The sequence below is a fragment of the Miniopterus schreibersii genome (genome assembly GCF_964146895.1).
Source record: "Miniopterus schreibersii genome assembly, chromosome: 15".
Lineage (NCBI taxonomy): Eukaryota > Metazoa > Chordata > Mammalia > Chiroptera > Miniopteridae > Miniopterus > Miniopterus schreibersii.
In genome coordinates, this window is record NC_138115.1 from 12,598,159 (window position 1) to 12,625,662 (window position 27,504).

Sequence of the window (27,504 nt, forward strand, 5' to 3'; positions counted from 1 at the left end):
CGAACTCAGCCTGAGGCCAGCATCAGCAATGCGTCCCGCCCCAGCTCCATTGCTTCTTGGCCACGGACCCATCTTGGGCGAGCTGGTTTACCCGTCTGAGCCACAGCTCCTCAGCCAAAAACTGACAAGAACATCTACCCTGTAAAAGCAGTTCTGACATAGAAACTAAATGAAGTAACCCAAGTTTTAGACTTAGAAAGCCTGGCTTAATAATGTAATTCTTTTGAGCAAAAAACAAAAACCACCCTTGGCTTTTGAACACGTGCGGTGATCTTGAGTACACACTCCCACTTCCTCGGGCCTTCTGAAACGACGGAAGGGGCTACCACACCCTATTATTGCCTCAAGGAACCAAAGTTTGGGAACCTTCGAACGGAAGGCCACGTGGGGGTTCCAGGGTTCCATTGCTCTTTCCTTCAGCAACCTACCCGTTCCCAGTGTTTACAACGAGAGCCCAAGCCGAAGCGTCGGGTTTCCAGAAGAGTCCGGCACCTGCGGCAGCCCTAAACCAGGCTAAGCGGCGCTTTCCCGCAGACCCGAGTCAGTACCTAAGGAGGGGGCGCGGCACAGCCCCGGCGGCCCAGGGAGTCGCAGAGGCTCCCTCAGTTGCCGTGGTAACGCCGACGTCACCGCGTAGCCTCGGGTACCGGGGGACCGGCAGCCCACACAGCGCAGCGCGCAGGCGCCTCCTGAGAGCCAATGGGCGCGGCAGGAATGTTGGCGCCGCTCAGCGCCCCTTCCGGTCGCACGGCGCCGCGGGCCGGGCGGAGCGCCGGCGGGAGCTCGCCTGCCTCGCCCGGGCGAGCGGGCGGTTGCCTGCGGCTCGGCGGCCGCGCCCCTCACGGGGGTTACGCGCACAGTCACGCCCGAGGGCCCGCCCAGGGGCTGCGCCCGCCCGCCCGCCCGCGCCCGGGCCCCCGGAGGCGCGGCCCGCGATGCTGCGGGTCGGGACCCCGAGGCGGAGCTGACCCGCGGCGGCGAAGAGCCTGAGCGAGTCCCGGGGCCGAGCGCGAAGCCCCTTCCTGCCCGTGGGGCTCTGGGGCGCCCTCCTGCCGACGTCCCGCTGCAGCCCTCAACTCCGTGCCCCCCAAGCCCCGGCCCCCGTGCGGGAATGTTCAAAAATGAGTATCAGGTAACCCCAAACGGCTCCCCAACCTGCCCGAATCGCTGTCCGCTCTGGGGTGAGAGAGCTCCTGTTCGGGTGAGGGCGAAGCACCCCCCGGCCTCCCAGAATACGACCTTTTTTCGGGGTAGGAAGAAATTAATGGATGAGTGGTCTTGATTCAAAAAGAAAAGGGGGGAAAAAACCCAAAACAACACACAACTAACGTCTGGGCACATGCCTTGACTTTGTTCGGTCTCCAGCGCAGCGCTTCTCGGGTGTGTGGCTTGCCGGAGATTGTGATTAAAACGCACCCCTTCAACCCCAGCAGACGCCTGAGTGAATACCGAGGGCAGGCCCACAAATCTTGATGTTTAGCGCCTTGGATACTCCTGATGCGCACCATGTAACAAGCTGCTTAGAAGACAGGGAATGAATGGGCTAAACCAAGAAAGAAAACAAGCCCTTTGGCTGGAGGCTGTTTTCTCCAACTCTGGGGGTCAGTGACTCTCAAACAGCGGGGTATGTTAGGATCACTTAGGGTACTTGTAAGAATGCAGGCTCCCTGACCCTCACTCCAGACCTAGAGAAGCAGAATCTCTGTAGATGGGGCTAGTTGACCTTGTACAGCTGCCCCCCCCCCCTTCCTGCCGGTGCGCGGGCCCGGGGATCACAGGGGAGAAACTGGTCCTGGGTCTTCCTCGGTCGCCTTGAGCATCCTAGGGCGTCTCAGCGCCTGACCTGCTTTCCTCTGGGCACCGGCAGCTGCCTTCCTGCTCTTCCTTCGCCCCGTCCCCTGCCCGCCCCTCCCACCTCGCTCTGAGCTTACACTCTTCTACACTCTGTTTGCAACCTGTTTCCCATCCTGGTCCTGCCGTGAGAAGGAGCGGTTGTGTCCCTGTGCCGTTCCTGTGCCAGAACAGCCCTCCCCTGCTCTCCAACTCTCTTGCCTCTGCCTTTTCACCAAACAAATGCTACCTGCCTTCTCATGAGTGCCCTGAGACTATTTTGCAGTTCTCTTTTTTCTATTCCAATTAGAACAATTTTAGAGAGTTTCTCTCACTTAATATAGGTAAAATTTATTGTTATAATTTTTTTTAAAAGAAGCATACTCCTACTGTGCGAAACTTGGAAAACAGGAGAGAAAAAGAAATGGGGAGTGGCAGTTTTCTGCTTCACCAAGGTATAAGGATTTTTCTTAAAATAAATAAGAAGCTGCCTCACATTTAAAATTCATAGTGAAATATGACCTGCCCCCAGAAGCTGTAGTAATTCTATCCACACACAGTTTGCACATAAAATGCCAAAGGAAGAAGAAATTAAATGTCTTAAGTGATTATGCATTAAAACTCAGAAGCAAAACTGTCTTTATATTATTGAGAAAAATTAAAAGCTGGAAGTTCTTTACAAAAATCAGACATGTGCTGCTTATTCATACAGGCCATAAAAGAAAACTATATTTAGTCTTTATTTTAGGTTCTCAATTTCTTGCAATAAACTCTTCCTCAGAGATAATCATCTTGTTTAATTCCTCTCCTTTATAATTAAAGGATATGGAAATCCAGTAATGTTTAGTGTTTTTTACATAAACATGTCCCTCCATGTTCTCAGGTTTACAGTAGATTCTCTATATTTTTCTTGTACAGATTTAACATTTTTTTTATTTGTTGATTTTTTAGAGAGATAGAGAGAGGGAGGGAGAGAGAGAAATATCTACTCCTTGTTCAACCCATTCATGCGTTCATTGGTTGATTCTTGTGTATGTCCTGACAGGAGATCGAACCCACAACCTTGGTATTTTGGGATGACTTTCTAACCAACTGAGCTCCTGGCCAGGGCCTTCTTGTACCAATTTTATAGATCTCTTAGATTAATTTGTATTAAATATACATGGTGAGGCAAAAATAGGTTTACAGTTGTGAGTATGCAAAACAGTTTATTATTGTATTATTAGCGTATTATTTTCCATGCAGACAACTGTAAACCTACTTTTGCCCCACCCTGTATAAAAAGATTTATAGGAATGTTCAAAATAAGAATCATTCTTTTCCTCACTCCCTCCCAAACATTTTTACTGACCACTAAACTATTAATTTGCCCTTTTTGGAACAGTTATTGCTGACACGATTGAACTTTTGCTATGTTCAAGAGATTGTGCTTGATGGTTTATGTTTACTATCCTGTGTAATCCAACAATCCATTTTACAGATGAAGAATTAAGAAGCTAAGTCACTCCAAAGTCAGGTAGTTAATAAATGGCAAAGCTGGTATTGGAGCACAGGCCAGGATGACTAAAAAGATAATTATCAGAATTTATTAGTCTGGGTTGAATAGCATGTTTTATAAGCATGATCTGTACATGTCAAGTAAATGAACATCACACTAAGAGATCATAAGGCTTGTATAGCACAATTCATTTAATGTTTATCATGCTTTCAAAAATTCCTTAAACCATTAATCCAGGGTGACTCAAATCAGAACTGCTGTGGCTAGATACGATCAAGGTATAAAGTAGGATCATGTTTTCTCCCAGATCTACTTACCTGACAGAAGCCTGAACAATGGTTGTAGGCTGTGTGGTGGGTAGTGTCTTCTCCTTAGCCTTGTCTTTCACTTTAATTTAAATATTTCATTTTTGTTTTCTAGGGAGGTGCATTTGTTGAAATCTTTAGTGCTCAGGGGAAAAATCCTGGGGCAAAATGGAAGATCCTTGGCAGTCCCTCTGTGATTTGGAAAGTAAGTGTGAGAAATTAGAGCCACCTGAAACCTAGAAAGAAATGAGAGTGGCAGTTATAACAGAAAGGGCTCAATCAGATTTCAGAACTGTTTTTCCTGTTCATTCTCTCCAAAATCTTTTCATGACACTGTTGACTACAGTCCTCCCAGACAGCACTCCTCGCTTGTTTAAAACTTAGGCATGAGGCTCACAGCCCTTCTGTAAATTAGATGACTTCAGTATCTGTGAGGAAAATCTCTCCAAACCCTTAGCTTCTCAGTTTCTTTTAATTTTTATTTTTACTTATTGATTGATTTTTAGAGGGAGAGGAGGGGACAGAGAGAGACAAAGAGAGAAACATTGGCTTGTTGTTCTACTCATATATGCATTCATTGGTTGATTCCTGTATGTGCCCTGACTGGGGATTGAACCCACAACCTTGGCATATGGGGACGACTCTCTAATCAACTGAGCTACTTAGCCAGGGCCTCAGTTTCTTGATTTCTTCATTCCTGTTGGCCTCTTCCACTCTACTTTAACACTCATTCCCATCGTCATAGCCTATACCTTGTCACCATAAACTGCAGGGCCTCTGAAATTACCAAGTGAGGTATCAAGACATCCCTTCTGACCCTGATCTTCAGTTCTTAAGGCTGCTTGCCCACTTACTCCCACTGTGTTTGTTCCTCAACCTAATTCAGACTCTTAGACGTTGGCCATGCTCCTTTCCCCGGTGTTTAGTTTTATTTATGTGTGTATTTTCTCTGTTGTCACTTCCTTTTCTGGCCAGCCCAGAGTCCTTAGTCCATGATTTCGGTCAGCGCCCGGTTAAGACCTCGCACGCCCTTGCCGCTCGTTCTGTAGTCACGCCTGCCTGGCAAACACCTCCCTCGGAATCCCCAGTTACCTGCGTCTGGGCTTCTCCATACCTTTGGGGGAAATATCTGTAGCCTCTCAGGTTGATGATGCTATAAATTCAACCTGAATGACCCAGAAAGTTCTTCTGTGTTCTCTTAGTCTCTAAAATAATTCTTTCTCCATTATCTTCAGATTTTCAGCCACCAATTCCCTACTCCCATCCCCAGTCCACACCCAGACAGGTCCTCCTCACTCACCAGACCTCACACCTCATTTCACAGGAAAAACCAATGCCATCAGGTAGAAACTACCTCAGCTTGCTGCCACCAGATCTAAAGACTAATATCCATTCCTATCTTCTTTTTCTCTTCTCCCATATACTGGAGAGGAAAATGCCTTTCTAGGTACTCAGTTCTATGGATAACTTTTAAAAACTACTATTAATTGAGTGCTTACTGTTTGCCAAGCACAGCATTAAGTACATTTCATGTTATGTGATCTGTACAATAGCCTTGTGAGGTAGTTACCTTTATGCCCCTTTTATGGACGATAAAACTGAGGCATGAAGAGGGTAAGCGACTTGTTCATAGTTATCCAGCTCTTGCTATGAATGAGAGATAAATGATGCTGTGAGGGTGTATAGCAGGGAAATTAGGAAAGACTTCGTAAGGGAATGACATCTGATCTCTAAGAGCTAACGAGGCACTGGGTGGGGCTGGTGGAAAGCAGAGCATTTCAGGCAAAGGGAAAAGCATGTACAAAGTCCTTGTGTGAGGAAAGTGCTTAGAATTTTTAGGAAACTGCAAGAAGGCTACAAAAGCTGGGATGCAGACAGAAAAGAGTGCAAGGTAGGGGATGGGGTTCCGAAAACTGGGCAGGGACCAGACTGCGTGGGGGCTTATGGACCATGTTGAAGATTTTGGTAAACTGTATTAAGTATATGCTCAACTTGTGGAATAAATAATACACTTGGCATATGTCTATTCTTTTCAAATATGTAGGAGATGCTGTCGTGATGGGTATAATATAAATTTATTAAAATGTTACTTAATTCTTAGCAGCCATCAGTTACAAAACATTTTTTAACATATACAAAACAGGAGAGTGGGAGGATCTATGAATATTTTAATGTGAAAAAGCGTCTTTTATACTCAGAGATTGAGAATTTGGTCTATAAAAAAATAACCATTTACATTACCACTTTGACTCATTTTGTTTTGTTGTTTTTTTCTATTTCTCCATTCTCCAACCTTAGATTTTTAGGTCACCTTAATTATAGCACTTTAATCTGTACTGATTTTAAGTAAATGATATGGAACTTCAAGTTAGAGCACTAGTTAAAAAAATAAAAAAGGCAATGATTAATTCTGTATGAGCCATGGCCAGAAACCAAGGAACTTTCAGACTGGATAAAACATAGGGTAGATGATTTATTATACTATATTAGGATGTTCAGCCTGTGCTGTTAGACAGAAATACATAGATTAAAGGAAAGAGAGAGTAAATAAACTCTGGAAACCGGAAATTAGTAACTTGAGAATCCCTAAACTTGGAGAACTTTTTATCATTTGGAGGAAGAGTGCCTTGATATGACAGAGGATTTGCCAAGTGGCTTAGTGTGGCTTCTGTACTCCAGTTCCCCGTAGGTCTCAGGGTAAGAGTATCAACGCCCAAGTCTACTTTTAAGTCGTTTGAACCTGGGGCTTGTTTCCTGTGAGTTTTCAGCTCCAATTTTATACTAGAAGCCAAACAAAATACACTTCAGTTACCACTGTTTTTGTTTTTATTCTACAGGAGTTTGATAAAGAAGTTAAAAGTTTTGTGTTTGTCCTGGAAGGCAGCAGCCAGACAAACAAAATTCAGTTACCCAAGGAGAATAAGCAGATCCGTAAGTAAGATTTTTAATACTGAACCTTAACATTTGATGCTCAGAATTGTACTGTTAAGTCTCATACACAGGCATTAGTTTGACTTTTACTGGCATCTGTTGACATGAAGTGATAAGATTTTTTTTAATTTCGAAAGTAACCATATGCCAGGTTTTTAAAAAAATGTTCTGCTTCAGTGTTTACTAGAAATCTAGCAGTATTTTTAAGATTTAGTGGATTGCCCGGCTGGGCATGGCTCAGAGGTTGAGCGTCGACCTAGGATCCAGGCGATCGGGGTTCGATTCCCGGTCAGGGCACATGCTCGGGTTGCGGGCTCAATCAATGACTCTCTCATCATTGATGTTTCTATCTCTCTCTCTCCCTCTCCTCTCTCTGAAATCAATAAAGATATATTTAAAAAAAAAAAAAAGATTTAGAGGATTATTTAATAGCCATTAATTATAATAGTAATGGTATTTTTTGAGTATCTACTATGTGCGTATGACTTCCTAAGCATTTCACATTTAACTCTTTTAATCCTCACTATAGCTCTTATATAGATGAGCACACTGAGGTTGGTTCCTTGTCAAGAAATCAGGTAGTCTGCCCTAACCAGTTTGCTCAGTGGTTAGAGCATTGGCCTTCCGACCGAAGAGTCCCATGTTTGATTCTGGCCAAGGGCACCTACCTCAGTTGCAGGCTCGATCCCCACAGGGCAAGTGCGGGAGGCAACCACCTATCTCTCTCACATCGATGTTTCTCTCTCTCTTTCCCCCCCTCCCCCTTCCACTCTCTCTGAAAAGCAATGGAAAAAATATCTTCAGGTGAGGATTAAAAAAAGAAAAAAAAAAGAAATCAGGGAGTTGAGGCTAAGCTTTGAAACAAATTCAGGAGTTCCTAAATTCTAGGAAATTAATTTGTGAGAAAACAATTATATAAAATACTCTAGAAAACGTTATTTAGTGACATATCAACCTCTATACCTTTAAAAATATAAATGTCTAGTAAGCATAGATATTAACATGTGTTTTAACAAAAGCCCAAAGAGTAGATTTCAATTCTTACTTTGAAAACTAGGGTCAGCATTTTAAAGCAGAAGAAACCCTGAGAGATCACCTACATTTAGGATTAGAAGCCCACTTATTGGCAGAACTGGGGTGAAAATTCCAGGCTCTGCCACCAAATTAGGCTTTGAATAAACTGATGTGATTTAAGAAATATAACTGTTCCAAGTGTTTAATCAGATTTTCATCAACTTTGTCCTGTGTTTTAAACATAGATTTTAGGTGATTAGCAAATACAAGGAGCCAGTTATTTTTTACACTCGTCATTTACTTTTTTCTTCCTTTATTCATTAAGAACATTTGTTGAATACTACTGTGTACCAGATACTATGAAAAGACTATTCTTGGTACCTCATTTTCTCATTTTAATTCAGTTTTCTAAACTTTCATAGACTCTGTGCTTCATCTACCACTTCAAGCTACTACGTGCATATTTTAGATTTCTAAGACATAAGCCAAGCCATAGAAGTTACAGATAGAAGATGATTAATTTAAAAATGGTTTGTCAGTGTTTCTTTCTAAAATAAAATAGGAAGCAGAACCTCAAAGAGAAGGAATAATCATTGTTAACATAATTTTTATTAATTTACTACAATTTTACAAACCATGATATCCTCACAGTCCCTGTTTTTGTTTTTAAATAGCAGGGGTGTTTTTTTTTCATTTTTACAAGAATTTATACATCTAAATGAGATAAACTAAGATGAACCGGGGAAATGTGTCTGAAATTGTAGCTTATTCTTGCAGGAGAAATGTTCCATCTTAAGGATATTGACTTTGTGAGAGAGATACATTTGATTTGCAGAAGCATGACTTAATATAAGTCAGTGTTGTTTTTCATTGTTGGCTTATACTTTCATGTGATGCCCTCAGCCTCCATGTACATGATCATATTATCGACAAAATCAAACCACTTCCGGTAACCTTTCTCAGGTGGTTCTGAAAAACATTTCTCCTCTACCAAAGGTTCAGTGTCTAAAGACAAGCTCCTTTTTCCTCCTTTTTTTTTTTTTTTTTTTTTTTTAGTTTTTTCCCTCAATCCCTCCACCCCATTCCTTTTCCTACTTTTATCTAAAAAAAAAAAAAAAAAAATTAATTTGTTATAATTGCTTTTTTTTTAATCCTCACTTGAGGATATTTTTTCCATTGCTTTCAGAGACAGTGGGAGGAAGGGAGAGAGAAAGATCGATTGGTTGCCAGGGATTGAGCCTACAACCCAGGTACATGCCCTTGGCTGGAATCAAACCCGGGACCCTTTAGTTCATGGGCCAACGCTTTAACCACTGAACCAAACTGGCTAGGGGCTGTTATAATTGCTTTTTAAATGGGAAAATGATAGTTTTAATTGGAAGAAACAGAAGAATCTTTTAATGTATTTTTTGTACAATGCCCTGTAATTAAAAATTAATCTGGCTCTTCTTGTAGCATGTGCAATACTGTAGCAAATGAAACAGTTTATACAGTCTATAAAATTAATTATTTGTAATTTTTGTACTAATGCCTTTAAGATTATTTGTAATTTTTGATAACAGCTTTAATAGTTAGTTTTGCTTGTATAAAATGATCTTCTGTGTGAAGTTATGTTATGTGTTATGCTTAAATTTAAATTAAATAGCATGCCTTAAATAGAGAATTGGCTTTCAATTAACATTTCTAAATTTAGTTCAGTTGCCATTAAGTATTTCTATTTTAAGAGTAAACATTCACTTTATTTGTACAGATTTGACATTCAGTACCACATTATGTTTTCTAATATATTAGGTGCTTCTGAAGAAAGCTTAATAATGTAATTAAGTATGTTTTACTTTTCATTTTCAATAGTACTATTTCTGAATTACATTTGAGCATCTCTAAATATGTCAAAGGTTTTTGTTTGGTTGGTCTTTACTTAGCATCTTATCAAATAAAGTGATACTAATGATCAGATTGTACATTTCTCCAGTGCAGGACTCTTGCATCATCTATTTTGTACCCCTACCTTGTGTATCGTACGTAGTTGGTGTTTAATAAATTTGTTAAATTTGTCACATAAAGAAACTATAACAATTTAGCTTATAATTTCTAAATGTAACCAGCTTCCTTTGATAAGGAGCCTTGAGTAAATCATTAGCCAGGTAAATAAGTAAATCCACAGTGCTCTTCACCCTGGAACATGTCATATAGAGTTGCCCGTATCCAACTGGGTCTTTCTGTGTGAGGCTCATCCTTGAAACCATTATTCTTTCTGCCTGTGGCATCTGAACCCAGTGGTACGTCTTGGGATCAGCGTCCCTGCCCTGAAGGATGAAGTCATCATTATGAGGTTCCCCCAAAGCCTCCCCCTGGCCCCACTTTGATATTCTTTTAAAAATAAATCTCATTATGAATTCCTCTGTTTAAAACCCTTCCATGGCTTTGACCTTACCACTCTACTGATAGTGCTCTTGTCAGAGTCACTGGCGATCTCTGTATTCCTGAACCCAGTGGCCATTCTCAGCTCTCACCTTACCATATCAGCAGCATTTGACCAGGTTGACACCCTCCTCCTTGGTACATTTTCTTCATTCGTCTTCCAGGATGCCCACTCTCAGTTTTCTTCCTGATTCACCGGTCTTCCTTCTTGGTTTCCTTTCATGGCTCTTCCTCTTCTCCGGAACGTGGCTTAATGTTGCAGTGCTCCTGGACCTCGTCCTTGACCCTCTATCTACATTCACTCCCTTGTCTATGCCTTCTTGATCTTACTCCAGCTTATATTTCCAGCTCACACTTCTCTCTCAAACTCCAGACTTGTGTTTTCAGTTGCTTACTTCACATTTCTACTTGGACAGCTTTGCCCTAGAAATTCCTCCTCCCCCTCCTCCAGCACACAGCCCCATCTCAGTTGTTAGCAGCTTGTCTTTTCAGTTACTCAAAACCAAAAGCTCTTAAATTAACCTGATTTTTTTCCTCTTCATTCAGTCCATCAGGAAGATCCTGTTGGTTCTATATTTATGTTAGATCATTCTCTGACTACTATTTCTTGCCACTACCCAGGTCCAAGCCACCGTTATCTCCTGCATGGAATATTGCAATAGGCTTCTACTTGGCCTCCCTGTTCCTGACTTGTCTCCTGCTGTCAATTCAGTGGCTAGAGTGATACTTGTCAGTGTAACGCACTCCCCTGCTGAAAATGCCCCATCTTCCTCAGAGTAAAAACCAAAGATCTGTAGGACCCTGCAGTATTGGTGCCCTCCTAACTCCCTGACCTTATCTCCTGTTCTTTCCCTTGTTCGCTCTGCTGCAACCATACAGGTGTCCTTGCTGCTCCAAACATAGCCTGGTACCTTATCACCCTAGCAGCTGTGCACAAGCTGCACCCTCTGCCTAGAGCCTCATCTTCCCAAATGGCTGCATGGCTCACACTCCCCTTCTTCAGGCCTGAACCTGACCTGTGCTTTGGATCCTTTCTGCACTTTTGATCCCTTTTACCATGCTTTACTTTTCCCAAACCCTCTCATCACCATTTAACATGTTATTTATTTATTTATTTATTTATTTGCTGTTTTTCTCACCATTACCAGAAAGTAACTGCCACCATTATAGAAATTTAGTCTATTTTGTTCACCTAAAACAGTTCCTGGCACCATAGTAGACATCCAGCAAATCTTTGTTGAATAAATTAATGACTATATAAGTGGCTTCCCATTGATTTTAGGATGACCTATATCCTTCCTGTGGCCTTCAAGGCCCCAAATGATTGAATTCCTAGCTACTTGCCAGACTTATCTCCTGCTGCTTTTCACTTTCTGTCTTTCCTGTCTGCCCTTTAGGCCTTTAAGTTTGCCTTTTTCATCACACGATGGAGTATTCCTCTCCCTGTAAAATTTGTTCTCTCTCCTACCCCCCGTTGTCTTTGCTCCGTCAGTTTCTGCTTATTCTTTCTAGCTGAATTCCAATGTCGTTTCTTCAAGAAAATCTTGACTCACCCTCCCTTTCCCTCTAAGGACCCAGGATTCAATGCTTTCATAGCACTCTGACCTTTTCACTATAGAAACTTCAGCACTGTCTTGTACATAGTAGATGCTCAATAAATCTTTATTGAGTAATAGATCCAGTTTAATCCATATAAATAAGCCTATAATTTGTGACTCTAAATTATTCACCCAGTTTTACACATGAAAAGTAAAAGGACCCAGACAGGTTTTCTCATTTGCCCAAGGGATGTGGAATAACCCCTGATGAAGGGATAACTGTTTCCTGTTGTCTGTATGGAAGTGGCGAGGTGCAGGCTGGTGTGCTGTCTGTGCCAAGGCTGGGATTGGAACCCGTAAATAGCCCCAGCGTGATTTATCAGGGCACTCTTAAAGGATGACTGTCCCAACTCTCTGGGCAGTGCAACATTTGTAAATGTATTGAGGTGTGCAACTGGCATGTTCTGTAAGGGAACAACTGTAACTGCTGTTTAAACATCTAATGACATTTTACCAGTTAAATGTGTTTTAAAATATTCTGAAGAAAAAAGGACTTGACCCCTTCAAAATAGAGGTAGTTTGTCTCAGTCAGAGAACAAATTATAAAACTGCAGAAACCTGCATATTTCCATAAAAAAACTAAATTTTTGTGAATTTTATGTGCATAATGGACAGTTTTTTGACTAGCAGCAGTTCCACATTCAGCATTACTTACAGTGATTTTAAATATAATGTAGAGATGAAGAGTCCATTTGAATTTACTAGGCCATTAGAAAAAATATTACTATAGAGTTTATATAGCTTTTCTGACACACAGGATCAGTGTATGTCATATGTTATTAAAGTATTTTTTCTTTGTCAGATCATCACCATATAGTATTGTGATACTTCTTTTAATCTTAGAAGTGGAGCTTTTTGGAAACTAGGGCTTCTCTATATGTGAGAAAGTTGAATTACAAAGGTTTCTTTTCTTGAGGGCAAGTGTCTTTCATATCTGAAAATGTTCATACAAAAATGCCCTGTATGTGTAGCTCTTTGTGTCTGAAGAGAACAGTGCTGATTCAGTGAGATTCGTGACATATATTAGGGACCTTTTGTAAAGACTGCATTTCATTTATCCTGGTGCTCCCTCAGCTCCATTTACAGAGGCCATTGTACAGTGGAAAAATACCAAAGGGCCAATCAATGGAAGATGCAAGAGAGATTGATTAACAGTGGTTCAAGTTGGCCTCCTTTTGCTGTCTTATTTTGATTTTGTAGTCCAGGCCCTGGCTGCCTCACTGGCTCTTCCCATAAATATGGTAGAATCTGATTCCTAGAGGATTTTCTAAGGTTGGAGCCTGCTATACCCTATTTTTATTGTATTGCTTACTCTGCAGGTGGCTCTCTGGTACAGTTTATAAGCTTACTGTTTTGTTGTTGTTTGTTTGTTTTAATCCACACCTGAGGATATGTTTCTATTGATTTTTAGAGAGAGAGGAAAGGGGAGAGAGAGAAAGAGAAACATCAATGTGAGAGAGAAACGTTGATCAGTTGCCTCCTGTATGCACCCCAACTGGAAATCAAACCCCCAACCTTTTGGTGTATAGAACAGTGCTCCAACCAACTGAGCCACCCAGCCAGGGCAGCTTAGTGTTTTAAGCAAAAGTTATCCTTGTATGCTTGATTTGAAGATACTAGGCATATCTGATCAAATATGTTTATTGTTTAGAAACTAAATTTCAGGTTCAGAAATGTTGTTGAACAGTTTACCAAAGGAATTGTAAACCAGAAGGTCTTCATATAGACTATATAAAATGTATTATTACTTTAAAATACTTAAATTTATTAAGCTTACTAAGTCAGAATAAATAGAAAATAACATGCATTTTAGACCAGTTGCCTTCTTTTATCCATGCGTTTAGCCTGTACTATGAGATTTGTAGGATAGGTCAGATAAATCAAGACATTTCCATATTCTACCCAAAGACCCACGTCAGGAAAAAAGTCCCTACAAGGTATGTTTTGGGAAGTAGTGATACTAAAACATCCATTAAAAGCATCATAATTGAGAGATCAAGCAGAAGTACAAAACTTAAGAGGAAAGGAATTAAATGAATGAATCTGAAGAGGCAATATGAAATTAATTGATTTTGAAGCAGTTACAGACTTGACCTATCAAAAGTACCACCGGATTGGTATTTCTCCAAAATATTTTTAATGAAGATGAAGCTGGTGATGGGGAATAAAAGTTATCAGTTCTTAATTTGTGAGCATTAGATTAATTAAAAGTGTGTTAAATTAACAAAAGGTATTATAAATGAAAATACTTTTCTCCATCTCAATGTGGATACCATATTTAAAACCATATACACTAGGTATGGCTCATCAAACCTTCAGCTGCAGTTAGAATTGTTTTTCTTGATCTATTGTTTTTTTATTGAGTTGTTCAGTACAGTTAACACTGTCAGTGAATAAAAATAATTACTACATGCTTTTATGGCTGCCTTGATGGGAATCTATAGTTCAATTTTATGTGTCTCTATTGAATGCAGTTCTGTGTGTACATTCTTTCACAAACTATTAAAAATAGTAAATAAAAAATTATTTTTTAATTTTCATAAAAATTTCACCAAACCTACACATGAGACTTTAAAAGGCAACATTTGTTGTTAGTGTTTGATTTGATTTTCATCAGTCTTTTGCTTTCATAATGAGGTTGTAACTCGTGGGCAGTGCTATTGCAATCTGCATGTTACTAAAATGCTAACAGCTTGGGTTTGTTGGTGGCCTTAGATTGTGTTTGTTTGTATGCACATATAATCAGTTTGGACTTGTGAATGTATTTTTCCCCCTCTCATTCTAGTTGGACTGATCCAGAGGTTTCTTGTACTTCAGATTTACATACCCCTGGGACAAGACTTCTCCACTGAATTGCTGTAAGATATACAGAACTTCTTTCAATGTTTTATATGTATGAGACATCTGATCAATTAAAGCAATACGAACAGTCATTAATTACAAGTGGCAGTTTTTGCATTAAAGAGCAGTGACTTATCAAGTTGACATGAAGTAATTAAACTAATTTAATCATATTTCTTAGATATCACTGTAGTCTGACATTTCCCTAGGGGAAAGAAGCAGATTTCATCTGTTTAAGAAAATATCAAAGGATTGTGAATTTGGTAATAAACAACCTATAACTTGGAAGAAATAAATAATCCAGAAGTTTGAGATTTTGGTTCAAATGAGCGGCGATGTTATGTTTTGTGCTCTCTGCTATTCAAAACTACGTTTGGTTTAAAATTGATTGAAATACCTCATTTTAATGTTGTTTAGTTTAGAAATATTGGTCGTCTCTGTTTATATATAGATGGCTTGGAATATATTCATTTTAATTGACCTTTCTATAAACAGACTGTTTAGCAAAAATGAGAATTTACAACTTTTACTCAGTTGTACTGTCTGTTGTCTGAGATAATTCTGAGAATGAAAACATTTGATTTGTACACTCATATAGAATAGAATATTGTTTAAAATATAATTAATACAGGGTGTGGCAAAAGTAGGTTTATAGTTGTTCATATGGAAAATAATACAATAATTAATAAATAATATTATAAGAATAAACTCCGTTTCACAACCTACTTTTGCCACACCCTGTAAATTTGTATATTTCATTACAGCATTGCATTTAAGGTATGCTATTTTCTTTTCTTTTTTTGTAATTAATAGCTGTTCGAGGTCTAAGCTTAGGCTTTTATTTTCCCTACTGGAATAAATGACTTTTCCTATTAATGAAGGTAATTTTGTACTAGTCACACTGGTACAATCGAAGAGAAAGGAGGAGCTTCCTTAATAAAATGGAAATAACATAAATGTGAGGTTATTCATTTCTCTTTGTTTATGTGAATTAGAATATTAAGTTTGTGCAGATGTTGGTAAAATATGAATTTTAGCTAATAATATACAGTCCTGTTTTCTTGAGTGAAGAAGTATAGATGGAACAATTTGTACCTTTGTGTTGTTCAGCTTTAAACTTCAGTGATCTTCTAAGAGTTTCTGTTATTGTCTGCCTTCATTACCAAGATTCTTTAAAATAGTTCTTACAGTAATAGTACCAAAACATTATTTGATGCTCTTAAGTATCTTTTTCTGGTGCTGCAGAAAGAACATTTTTAAGACTCTAAAGACATTCTGTTTGTACAGAGAGTACCATATAAAGCTTTATTTTTCATGTAGGGGAAATGGTTTCTACCAAATGGAAGAAGGCAGATTATAAATCCAGCTCGGCCCCTCTTATTCTCCTGATCTCTACCACTTATACTTTGAGGTTCTTCAGAAGCAGTGGTGGGGGCACTGGTGGTTAGGTGGCCTTTTGATAAAAGCTGTGCAAGAACCTTTTGCTGATGACCACTCTTTTTCTATAACAAACTAAGCTTTATTTGTGCCCCAAACACTTGAATTTATCACCCTAGTCTAAGCAATATACTGTTATAACTAATTTAATAATAAATAAAGCTGTAATTACTAAGAAATTGATAGGTATCTTAGGTTTATCTTAGTCCTAGCAAGAGAGAAGCTGTTATAAGTAAGCTGACTACTCCTTTGTTACTCTGTTTTTAATGCTGTTGGCCTGTTAAGGATGGGAAAACATTTTCAGGGGTGATGGGATTAAGGATTAGATTTTGAATGCAATTGACTATAATCATAGATTCTCTTGTTCTCATATCCTTGTGAACATTTGGGTTTTCCAAATGGTTTTAGTTTTATAGATTTAGCAGGATAAATATCTTACAGACACAGGTCAAAATTATTAAATAACATAGGGAAGACATTCTCTGTTCTGACATTGAGAATTTATCAGATTATAAGAAAATATTTTAACTCTGCATTTGAATTTGTTGCTAGTAGGTAATCAAAACATTTTGCTGTTTTAGGAAGTAATGACAGAGACCATGTTTTTACAAGGAAGAAAGAATAATGAGTATAGTTTGTCTTTCTAACTACAGCTTTTTTCCCTCTTAAATGAAAGGACTTTCTTTCAGCACCTTTAGTGTTTCACTGTATTTCTGGCAGCATAGCTCCAGGCTACTTTAAATAATACATTTCTCCCACAAGCTTAGAAAGTTACACAGCAGAAAGATATCTGGCTTCTAAAATTCTCCATTGTCAGAGTGGGAGAGGCATTTTGTTTTACAAAGAAACGTTCACACATCAAGAGGTTTTCATAAGTGGAGTCTTGCCAGCTGGTTTATTAATTTAATAATCATTTCTCCAACATCTTCCTGTGTCTCTCATGTACACTAGATGATTAAACTGCTCAGGGTGAGGTCGTGCATCTGTGGGTTAGTAGATGCCTTAGAACCAGCAACAGCTCTGCTTGAGGAATCAGTCAACAAATCATTGAGTTTTTATTATTGTCAGGCAGTGTGTTAGGCATGGGGGAGTCAATATACCTTGAATCTACATTTCTCCCTACCCTTACTGCTACCCTCCTAGTCCCAAACCACCATCACATTTCCCTTCATCTACTCTTAGAGAATCCCAGTGGATTTCCCAGATTCTTCTCTTCTCATTTTCCAATCTATTGTCCACATTGCAGCTAGAGTGATCCTTCTAAACAACAGCTGTAACTCCCATTGTGCTGAAAATAAACTCCCCATCCTTGATACTTCTATGTGCTCTGTTGCTCACCTCTCCCTTCTCATCTCATACCACTCTGCCCTGCGCTCACCATTTCTCAGCCACACTGGCTCCTTTCTAGCCACCCTGGCTTTCCCTTCCTCGCACACCAGGTGAGGCCTCTCCTTAGAGTTCTCTGCCTTTGCCTGCCGGAGTGGCTCAGTTGGTTGGAGCATCGTCGCTCTGTGCACTGAAAGGTTGCAGGTACCTGGGGTGCGGGTTCGATCCCCATTCCAGGTGTGTACTCTCAGTGTTTCTCTCTCTCCTCCTTCCTCTCTCTAAGCATGTCCTCCAGTGAGGGTTAAAACAAATCCCCGTTTCTTTGCCTCACCTACTCCCACTCAGCCTTCTCATCACAGTTTGTGTCCCTTCTTCAGAGAGGTCTTCTTTGATTTCCCTTAACTAACTGAGTTCCATCTCTTATGCCCTCTTCTAACACCCTGTTCCTTTCCTTTATTACAACTATAGCAGTTTGTAATTCTGTTTTTATTTGATTATCTGTCTTTTTGAGTAGACTTTGAGTTTCATGAGGACTGGACCCCATCTGTCCAGCCAGCATGATACCTCAGCACCTAACAGAAGCTCTGAAATAGGGATGAGTGTGCAGGCGTGCAGTAATGGACTGAAATGAATATACAGGACCCAGGTTCTGTCCTCACATAGTTTACTCTGAGGGGGAAGATCGGTCAAAAGCCAATTTAAATGCATCTTGATAAATGTCATGGTGGTGACAGAGAAGACCTATGGGGAGCGTTTGAAGTATTAGGTAGAAGTAAGCACATAGGCTTGAAACTGGACAGACCCAGTGTCAAATCCTGCTTTACTTTGCGGGACTTTGGGTAAGTGACTTAACTCACCTTAACTATGGGATGAGAGTAATAATTACTACCTCACAGAAGTGTCAGAAGAATTCAGTGAGAAACTGAATTATATGCTTTATGTAATAAAGTATAATGGCTAATGTTTATTAAGCACTTGCTAGATACTAGGCTTTGTTCTCAGCATTTTAATTGTTTTATTTCAGTTACTCTTTAAAATAAGCCTGTATGGTAATGATAATCATTGCCTCTGTTTTACCGTTGAGGAAACTGAAGTCTAGAAAGGTTAAGGAATTTGCAAGAGATTATAGACCTACTTACTGACTCTTAGAGCCAGAATTCAAACTTGCCTAAATCTACACTTGATCTTGGCCAAAAGGCCAAGAAGCGATAATGTAGTCTAAATCTAGAACCTGTGCTCTGTACCACCGTGCCATGCTGCCATATTGTAAACACTGTTATTTTTCTAACTACACATAGGTGCATATGTAGTAAGTATAATTTATCTGAATCTTGGTACAAGATGAAAGTACTAAGCCTTCTGCATCTTTCTAAGGGGCTCCTTATAATACAGTGTTACCATTAGAGTTCCAGGAAAGAAATGTCTTTCATTCCAAGATGTTCTTGTTTCTGTCTTTACCCTTTTAAGAGAGAAATGCCTGACAGCTAAAGGAAGAATTTTACCCACATCTTTTATGTTTTAGTACTTTGCATCTCAGATGTGACAATACTCATATTACACTTTTTTTTTAAATGAAAGCTAAGAATTGACTTTACTTATTCTCTATTGATTCTTTACTTTGGTTCATCCCTAGGCTTCTGTTTTCTTTAACTTCTAAAAATTATATTATTCAGAATCTTGCACCTGTGGGTAAGGTGCCTTCAGAGCTTAATAACCTGACCAACAATTGTGCAAACACATTATATTTTGCATGTAGAGCCAAGGGAGCACTGTACTAACACTTCACATCTCTAGCGGTATAGTAACAGAATTCTCTCATCTCTTTCAACGTCAACCCTCAAAAGAAAATCCCCTCCGTGCTTTTTACAAATAAATCCTACGTTTTGATTTGCTTATTTCTTAGTATTAGTTGCAATTTTCATTTCCAAAGTATTTTAGTGTACCTATGTCTCACTGTTTGACCTGAAGTTAAATGATTCAGTAAACAACAGATTTTTAAGAATTCTTTCATTTTGTAGTCCCTTCCGTACTGCATCATCATGGCAGTGGGAAGCCAACAAGTCCCCTGTGTGGGTTGATAGGTGTTTCAGAGCCTGGAGGCAGACATCTGGTGCACGGGAGGAACTCCATGAACCAGAGCTCTTGGAAAGGAACCAACAGCATCTTGAAAAAGAAATCCCTTTTGCTAAATTTGATACTGCCAATCATGCTAAGTGACTTTGGGCTATTACAATTTTTGACAGGAATTGTATTCATTTTACTGAATATTGTTGATCTGCATTAATTCCGTTCCCTATCCTTATTTTGTCCTGACCTTGGTGAATTCTGAGATTTTGTAATGTTAATGCCTCTAGAGAATTGACATTTTTCTCATTTTCACTCAGTTCAACCAGTGCCTTTTTGACACAAGGGATGAACACACTATGAAAGCCAGTGATGGGCATCATGTGCTATTTGGAGAGGTTGGGATTCCTAGCCTGTGGATCCCAGGGAATATTATTACCAAAAGGTTTCACATGTTGAACCTTTAGCTGTTTGGAGTCCTACTTGCATTTGAAATCTGATAAGGTAAAAAAAAGAGAGACCCCTGAAAGGGTCCCTCGGCCTTATAAAATTTTTTTTTATTATTATTGATTTCAGAGAAAGGAATGGAGAGAGAGAGAAGAGACAGAAACATCAATGATGAGAGAGTCATTGATCGGCTGCCTCCTGCACGCCCCCTACTGGGGATCGAGCCCAAAATCCTGGCATGTGCCCTGATCGGGAATCGAACCATGACCTCCTTGTTCACAGGCTGGTGCTCAGCCGCTGAGCCACGCCAGCCAGGCTAGGCCTTACAAATTTTAATTGATTCTTTGTGATCTCTTCATTGCAATATTTTGAATTTGAAGTATATCTGCGTAGAGTTTAATGATTTTAACCTAGAATTCAATCTAGGATTTATGATGCTCATTCGTTTTTGTTTCATCTTTTGCTCCATCCCCTAGTTATATGCCTTTGGGCCAGACACTTAAATTCTGTCTCAATTGCCTCTTCAGTAAATGGTAATATGACCTTTTTTAAAAAAAAGTTTAATTGCCAGAGTTAATTGGTGATAATTAGGTTTTTCCTAAGAAATTTTAGGAGGTTTAGATTTATGTGGACCTCAGAGCTTTTTTTTTTTCCATTTCTGTAAATTAGAAAATTGAAACATATCTATCCTACAAAAGTAAGCTTTAGTGTCATGGTAATTTAATAGAAGTTTTAGGTTCTTCTACCCTATTGAATTCTGCTCCTACTGTCTCTTCTTCAGTGATGTTGGAGACAGTAGACTCCTTTGAAACTTTAAACCAAGTAAAGTGAATATGGCCTCACAGTTGCCAACCTGTTCTTTTCACATGTCATCAGTCTCCCTCAGCCACTTTAAAGCTACCAGAGTTGAGAGAACACTTCAGTTTGATATCTTTAGGTCAGAATGACATTGGTGAGAGCTTTTGAGATTGTGTCCATTTAACCAAGCTCAGCTCTTCCTGTGGAACATTTACTTTATCTTTTTGTCATTTTGATGCCTTCCTTTGAAGAAAATAGTGGTTGCTATGTAGCTCTTAAATTATTTATTAAAAAAAGATGTTATTTAAGCACAAAGTATTATATTATTCAATGAAATCATTTGTCACCAAGTCACCAAATCTCTAAATGTGTTTAGAACTGAGTGAAAGTGGCCAGTGGTTGCTCTTTTTTAAACTAGAAGTATTGTATACTGAAGTGGTAATGACATTGCAAGTTTCATTAGCATTTTGAATGCATTTCATGGCTAATTCCAACTTCTATTTTTTCTTTTTAAAATCATCGGTATTTAAATCTCATTATTTTAATTATATCCAATTAAATGTACTTGCATAATCAGTATATTTTGTTACATGCATTAGTAAAAAGCACTGTAATATGCTTTGCATACTGACTTTCATAATATATTAAATTTGCATGCCTTAAAATAGGTTTTATGTGGAAGTTTTAGATAACACATGGTCGTATATAAACCAGATGCAATATTCTTTATTAAATAAATGTTCTTTGAGAAATCTTTTCTTCCTTGTTGTTAGTTCAGTTTATTTTACTTTTCTAAATTATTTTAAAAATACTTTTTAGATAATCTTGAAAGCTAAAATAAAATTCTAGCAAAAGAAAAATTGCATGTATGGAAATATTTGGAAGTGTTCTTACTCTGTAAAATTGTAATAAAAGGCCATACATGTGTTAAGCACTATGCAGTTGAATGATTGCCATATACATTATCAAGGCACAAGGTCAGGGTCCTGTGATGAGTTGGATGTCAGGCCTGGGAGTCATTGTCTCTGCCATGTATTAGCTTGATGTCCCTGGGCAAGTTGCTGAATCCTCTCTGTGGCACAGCCTCCTCTGACAATGGAGATGATATATACCTATTTATTGAGTGATTACGAGGATTAAATTGGATAATATCAAGTAGTAACTGTACAGTAAATATTATAATGTTTAGTGCCTAAATGTAGATAGGAATGCAGGGATATTTAATTTTAAAATTGTTCTTCTGAAACATTTTGAGACAAGTTGAACATGTCTCTGTCCCTGTGAAATTTTTATGGTACTCTTCCCTGAAGAGATGATAAAACAGCTTTTCCTTGGGAGCCTGCTTGACTATTGACTCATGCAGGTTTTCTGTCTGGAAGGGAGCGATCAACAAAAACATAAAAAGAGAAGTGACTCTCTTCGTTTGAGTATGAATGCTAATGACTTATTTAAAAGACAACTGTAGCCTGGCTGGGCGTGGCTCAGCGGTTGAGCATTGACCTAGGATCCAGGTGAACAGGGTTCGATTCCTGGTCAGGGCACATGCCCGGTTGCAGGCTTGATCAATGACTCTCTCATCATTGATGTTTCTATCTCTCTCCCCCTCTCTCCTTTCCTCTCTCTGAAATCAATAAAGATATATTTTTAAAAAATAAAATAATAAAATAAAAGACAACTGTAGTCCAAAGGCACGACTCAGTGGTTGAGTGTAGACTTCTGAACCAGGAGGTCACGGTTCCATTCCAGTCTGGGCACGTGCCAGGTTGCGGGCTCAGTCCCCAATAGGGGGCATACAGGAGGCGGCTGATCAATGACTCATCATTGATGTTTCTCTCTCTCCCTCTCCCTTCCTCTCGCTGAAATCAATAAAAAACAAATAAAAGACAACTGTAGGAATTTCTGGCATCATAGTTGCAGATCTCTTTAGTATCTGGCTAAATAGAAGACAGGTACATTCTCATATCTTCCATATTCAGTCTTTTGTGATATAATCATGTCACCTCTGGAAAATTCCACTGCCTACTTGTGAGAGAGTGGGATGAAAACGATAAATAACATCTTAGTATTATTCCGAAAACAGTTTTGATTTCACAGAAAACCCCTGAAAGAGTCTTGGAGACCATGAATGATCCCAAACCACCCTTTGAAAACTAAGGGTCCTTAACCACGCTTTGAGAACTGCTGTTCTAAAGTATATTCTGAAGCAAATACATGACATCCTTACAGAGTGCATTTTCCCAGCATGTCACTTTCTGTTATTCTTTGTTATAAGTTAGGTAACTTTATTAGTCAGGCTAACCTGCTGTAAGGGATAAAACCCAAATCCCAGTCGCATAACACAATAGATGTTCATTTCTTAAACATATCACAATCCAGTGCAGGTCAGTGGTAGGGGCTCTGTCCCCCACAGTCATTTAGGGAACTATGCTCCTTCCACCTTCCACCCAAGCCTTGGAGTCCTGTGCTGGATCCTGCAAATCTGGTTAGAAGACAAAAGAAAAGAGCCCAGAGAATCCCATGGAAAGATATCTGAGATCATGTTCCTGTGGTCAGAACTCACCTGCCATCCATGACAGCACTGGAGGCTGGGAAATGTAGTTTGGCTGTATGTCCAGAAGGAAACAACAGAGTCTGGCCAAGACAAACCTTCTTCCACCAGAATAATCTACTACGTTTCTAATAAATAAGTTGAAAGAAAACTTTATGATTTGTCATCAGCTTTTTTTGCCCTTACGAAACTTAAGTGGTACACAGTGCAAAACAGTGATACCTCATGCTTTGAGAAAAGCTGTGGGACATGCAGTCTAAAATTAATTTTTAAATATTTTTACTTTTTATTTTGAAATAATTACAAACTTAAAAGTTGCAAAAATAGTACAAAGAACTGTTGTAAACTTTTTTCCCAAACTCACAAGTTAACATTTTGCACATTTGCTTTTACTTGTTTTTCTTATGTGTGTATATGTGGATATACATTTACATTTCCCCCCAAACTATGAGAAGTTGCAGACTTCCTTCACTAAATGCTTCAGTGTGCATCCACTAAGAACAGAAATGCTCCCTCACATAGCCACGGTCCAGTTTTCAAAATCAGGACACTCAGCATTGATGCAACACTAATATCTATGGTATAGACCTACTATTCTTTGTAGCAATTATGTTTTTGGTCTAGGATCACATCTTGCATTTCGTTTTCATGTGTCTTTAGTCTCTGTTAATTTGAGATCGTTTCTCAGCCTTTCTATGCCTTTCACATCAATGACATTTCTGAAAAGTACAGGCTTGTTATTTTGTAGAATGCCCCTTAACTGAGTGTGTCTGTTATTTTCCGTATTAGACTCAGGCTATATGTTTTTGTTTCAATCCTCACCTGAGGATGTTTTTTCCATTGCTTTTCAGAGAGAGAGAGAAATATCCATGTGAGAGAGACACATGGATTGGTTGCTTCCCGCACTCACCCTGACCAGGGCCGGGGATCAAACCTGCAACCAAGGTGCATGCCCTTGGCTGGAATCGAACCTGGGACCCTTCAGTCTTCAGGCTGACGCTCTAACCATTGAGAAAAACTGGCTGAGGCTCAGGTTATACGTTTTTGGCAAAAATAATATGAAAGAGACGTGTCCTCCTCAGTGCGTTTTATCAGAAGGCACGTGTTATCAGTATGTCCTCTTATAGGTGATGTTAACTTTGATCACTTGGTTAAAGTGATATCTGCAGGTTTCCTCGTGGTTAATTTACTGTTTTTCTCTTTAAAATTAGTAAGTCATTTCTGGGGGCATACTTTGATAGCGTAAGTATCTTGGTCTTCATCAAGCTTTTATTTACTAGTTAAGCACGGATAATCCTAGCCTAAACCAATTTTTACTATAACAGTTGTGAAATAAAGTGAATTTTAAAGTTATTACTACTTACATATGTAAGAAACCAGCATGGTAGATATTTGTTGGTTCTCTGCCTAGCATGTTCCGCCACATTTTTCCCTTCCTAAAATGATCTCCTCCTGTCTAATGGCAGCCTGTGTACTCTTGTAAAACTGATCGCAACGCAGTCCCTGGTGTGGGCTTTGACTGGCAGGGCAGGTAGCACATCCCACCCTTTGAGCCATGTTTGTTCTTTTAGGAGTGGGAATCTGAGCTGCTCAGGCCCAGTCAGAGCGCTTGGGATGCTGCACCAGAAGCACCGGCTCCCATCCTGTGAGGGTAAAGCTGACCCAAGTAGCAAAAGGGGAAGAAATCAAAATTGGGTCATTGATGACTGTTTTGAGCTGTTAAGTCATTCGACCCTGCAGCCTATCCTGCTGCTGTAGTTTCCAATTATGTGAGCTAATAAATTCTCTTTATTAAGTGAGCTAGCCTGAGCTGGGCTTTCTGTTAACTTTTGACACAGAGAAGCTAACTGAAATTCCTGGTAACAAATAGGAATAGCTGTTTTACCTGATTTTTTTTTAAATGGTAAGAACAATATGTAAAACTTTTTCAACACCCAACAAAAAGATGGGTGTAAGGGTTTTCTCACCAGCGTGGTGATAGCACCCTGGCATAGGCTGCTAGGGAAGGTCAAAGAATTGGTAATACACATCCCACGCGCCCAGGGGCACAGGAGCTCATTTCAGTAGTAAAGTTGTTACGTTGTGTAGAGGTGCTGTTGATTTGGACTGATTTTAGTTAACCAAACCAACCTGAGTGAATTAAAACAGTGTGGGCATCACACACAAGTATGTTGGGGTATCACTGGAAACCCAAGGACAGTAGCCCAGCTGGGTGTGGAAGCCAGTGCTAGAAAACCTTAAGTGCACACTCTCATCTCAGCATTTTCGGCTTCCGCTTCATTTCCAGCCCCACCAGGCAAAGTACCTAGAGAGAATATGATTGAGTTAGTTTGGGTCAGGCATTCATTCCTGTCCAGTTCAGATGTGCTCATTCGTATAAAAATGGTTTCAGTAGACCCAGCCCTGAGGGCACACAGATTTCCAGGGGGGTGATTGGGACTCCAGTCTTGGCTACTAGAGAAACATTTATGGTTGCCAGAGCCAGCTGAGGACATGATCATAAGCAGGAAAAAATGCCTGTGATCCTTGCTTCCCTCCCAGGACTCCTGCCCCGCGTTGGCCTGTGTTTCTCCCATTGGAATTTTTGCTAAGATGCTCGCTAATGCAGTCTTAAGGTTTGAGTTGTAGTAACTTCCAGGGAGTTTTTTATTTCAGTAAGGCAGTGTTTTATACCAGCAGCATCAACAGTCTGGGAGTTTGTTAGAACTGCAGGTTCTGGGCCCCACTCCTGAAGTGCAGGAAGAGAAACCAGGGCAGGGCCCAGCAGTTGGTGTTTTAACAAGTCCTCCAGGCGATGCAGACGCACTTGAGGTTTGAAAACCACGGCCTTGGGGAATTCCTGAAAGCCCACAGGTGGCCAGAACCCGGCGCTTCTGGCATTTGTTCCAGCTGGACACACGTCCTGCTTGAATGTGGAAACATGGCCAAGTTGCCTCGCCCATTGCTCCAAAACAGAACCCCAGTTTCTGGCCTCTACGGAGTAGAAGAGACTTCAACAGCCGAAAGGCTACTGTCTGCAGCTCTGAAGCCTCTGTGTCCTCAGCTCAGCCCCAAGAGACCCCACGTGGCCAGCATTTCTTGGACATTTTTCTGCCTACGTGCAGAAGTCTGCATGTCTCCTCTTCCTCCCCCACCTCCACACTCTTCCTCCTTCCCTCCCTTGCCTGCCCTTCTGTCCCCCCTTTCCCTCGCCTGGCCTCTCCTCTCTCCCTTCTTGCACGTGTGTCCCCCCCCCCCATCCCTCCATCTAGACTTTCCTTCCCTTCCCTCTTCCCCCTTCTTTATTCTCTCCCTGTCCTGAAATCCCTGCCAGCTGCCCCTCGCCCTCCCACTTTTCCTGGTGGGGTCAGCTGCCCAGGATGGGAAGGTGAGAGCCTGAGGAAGAGGTAAATGCCGCTGCTAGTCCTGGTTGCCACCCACACCCATCCTTAGACACCCAGGGCACCTTCAGGATTATCCAGGGTCTGAGCAAGACCTCAGCCTTATGCTCTCCAGCTCTGTCCCCTCAGCCTCCCAGCCCACTCCCACCCCCACCCCCACCCTAACCCCAGGAATGCCCTGGCACTGTCATGTGCTCGTAACTGTTGACTGGTTAGCTCTGTGGTGGAGGGTAGGATATTGAGGGGCCCTAATTTTAAGTGTGTGCTCATTTCTGTGGTGTAATGGCCACTTTCAGGCGACCAGCCTGACACCACTGCATGAGAAGGTGGGAAGAGAGGCTCACGGTGGACTCTCACAAACCCCTCGAACCTGTTCGTCTCACTAAGGAGGCCTCGCCAGCTGTGGTCCACACGCAGCCCTCCTGCCTGCCCTCATTAATGCAGCTGTTTGCGGGTTAACCACTATGAATGAATTACTGTAATTTGAAACATTAGATGTTTGTTCACGCCTTAACAGACTGGTGTTTTTTTTTTAAGGACAGACATTGGAATAATTAAAAACAGTATGTAATTGCCACAACACTACCTTTTAGTTTGATTCAATAAAATTCAACTGCAAATACTGCCCCCCCAAAAAAAAAATGCAGCCCTTTAAATGATTTGTAAACCTTTTTACTTGTGATTTTGAGCTCAATCAAAATATCTCTATAAATTGCCAGCAGTTTTGGATTATAGATATAATAAAGTTTCAGTTAATATTCAGTTAAACTGTAGAATATCATCCAGTCCCCCTATCTTTTTTATTTGCATTCTGCAGCATCTCTGGTGGATTTTTATTATTTTTAAGTAGCTTCACATTATGTTTTATGATACATTTCTTCCTGCTACAGTTTTGCATACAGATGGAAATGTTGGGAATCTAGTTTAAGGCTGATCTTATTTTTTTTATTAGTCTGTTATGTGATTGATCTGGTCAGTGAACAAGAAATTCTTCGAGGCCATCCATCACTCCAGGCAGCAGCTGAGCTAAACCTTCTAACTCACTGCTTCCAGTCAGTCATGCAAG

At 40.2% G+C, this 27,504-nt stretch overlaps 1 protein-coding gene and 1 long non-coding RNA gene across 5 annotated transcripts in view; one reads left to right on the forward strand and one right to left on the reverse strand.

Moving 5' to 3' along the window:
* The window catches only part of LOC308567732, a 569,384-nt gene extending 568,716 nt beyond the window's left edge, over window positions 1-668 (reverse strand). The window contains exon 1 of the long non-coding RNA XR_014000364.1: window positions 429-668. This is a non-coding gene — a long non-coding RNA (uncharacterized lncRNA). The remainder of the gene's footprint in view (window positions 1-428) is intronic.
* A 140-nt stretch (window positions 669-808) lies between these two features.
* CFAP20DC (CFAP20 domain containing) overlaps window positions 809-27,504 on the forward strand; it is a 192,758-nt gene continuing 166,062 nt past the window's right edge. The window contains exons 1-4 of one of the 4 annotated variants that reach the window (XM_081160760.1): window positions 809-1,132; window positions 3,749-3,838; window positions 6,471-6,564; window positions 14,383-14,455. In XM_081160760.1, the coding sequence (XP_081016886.1) occupies window positions 1,112-1,132; window positions 3,749-3,838; window positions 6,471-6,564; window positions 14,383-14,455 (278 nt within the window). In that variant the 5' untranslated portion in view covers window positions 809-1,111. The remainder of the gene's footprint in view (window positions 1,133-3,748; window positions 3,839-6,470; window positions 6,565-14,382; window positions 14,456-27,504) is intronic. The other 3 variants (XM_081160763.1, XM_081160762.1, XM_081160761.1) reach the window with 3 other exon arrangements.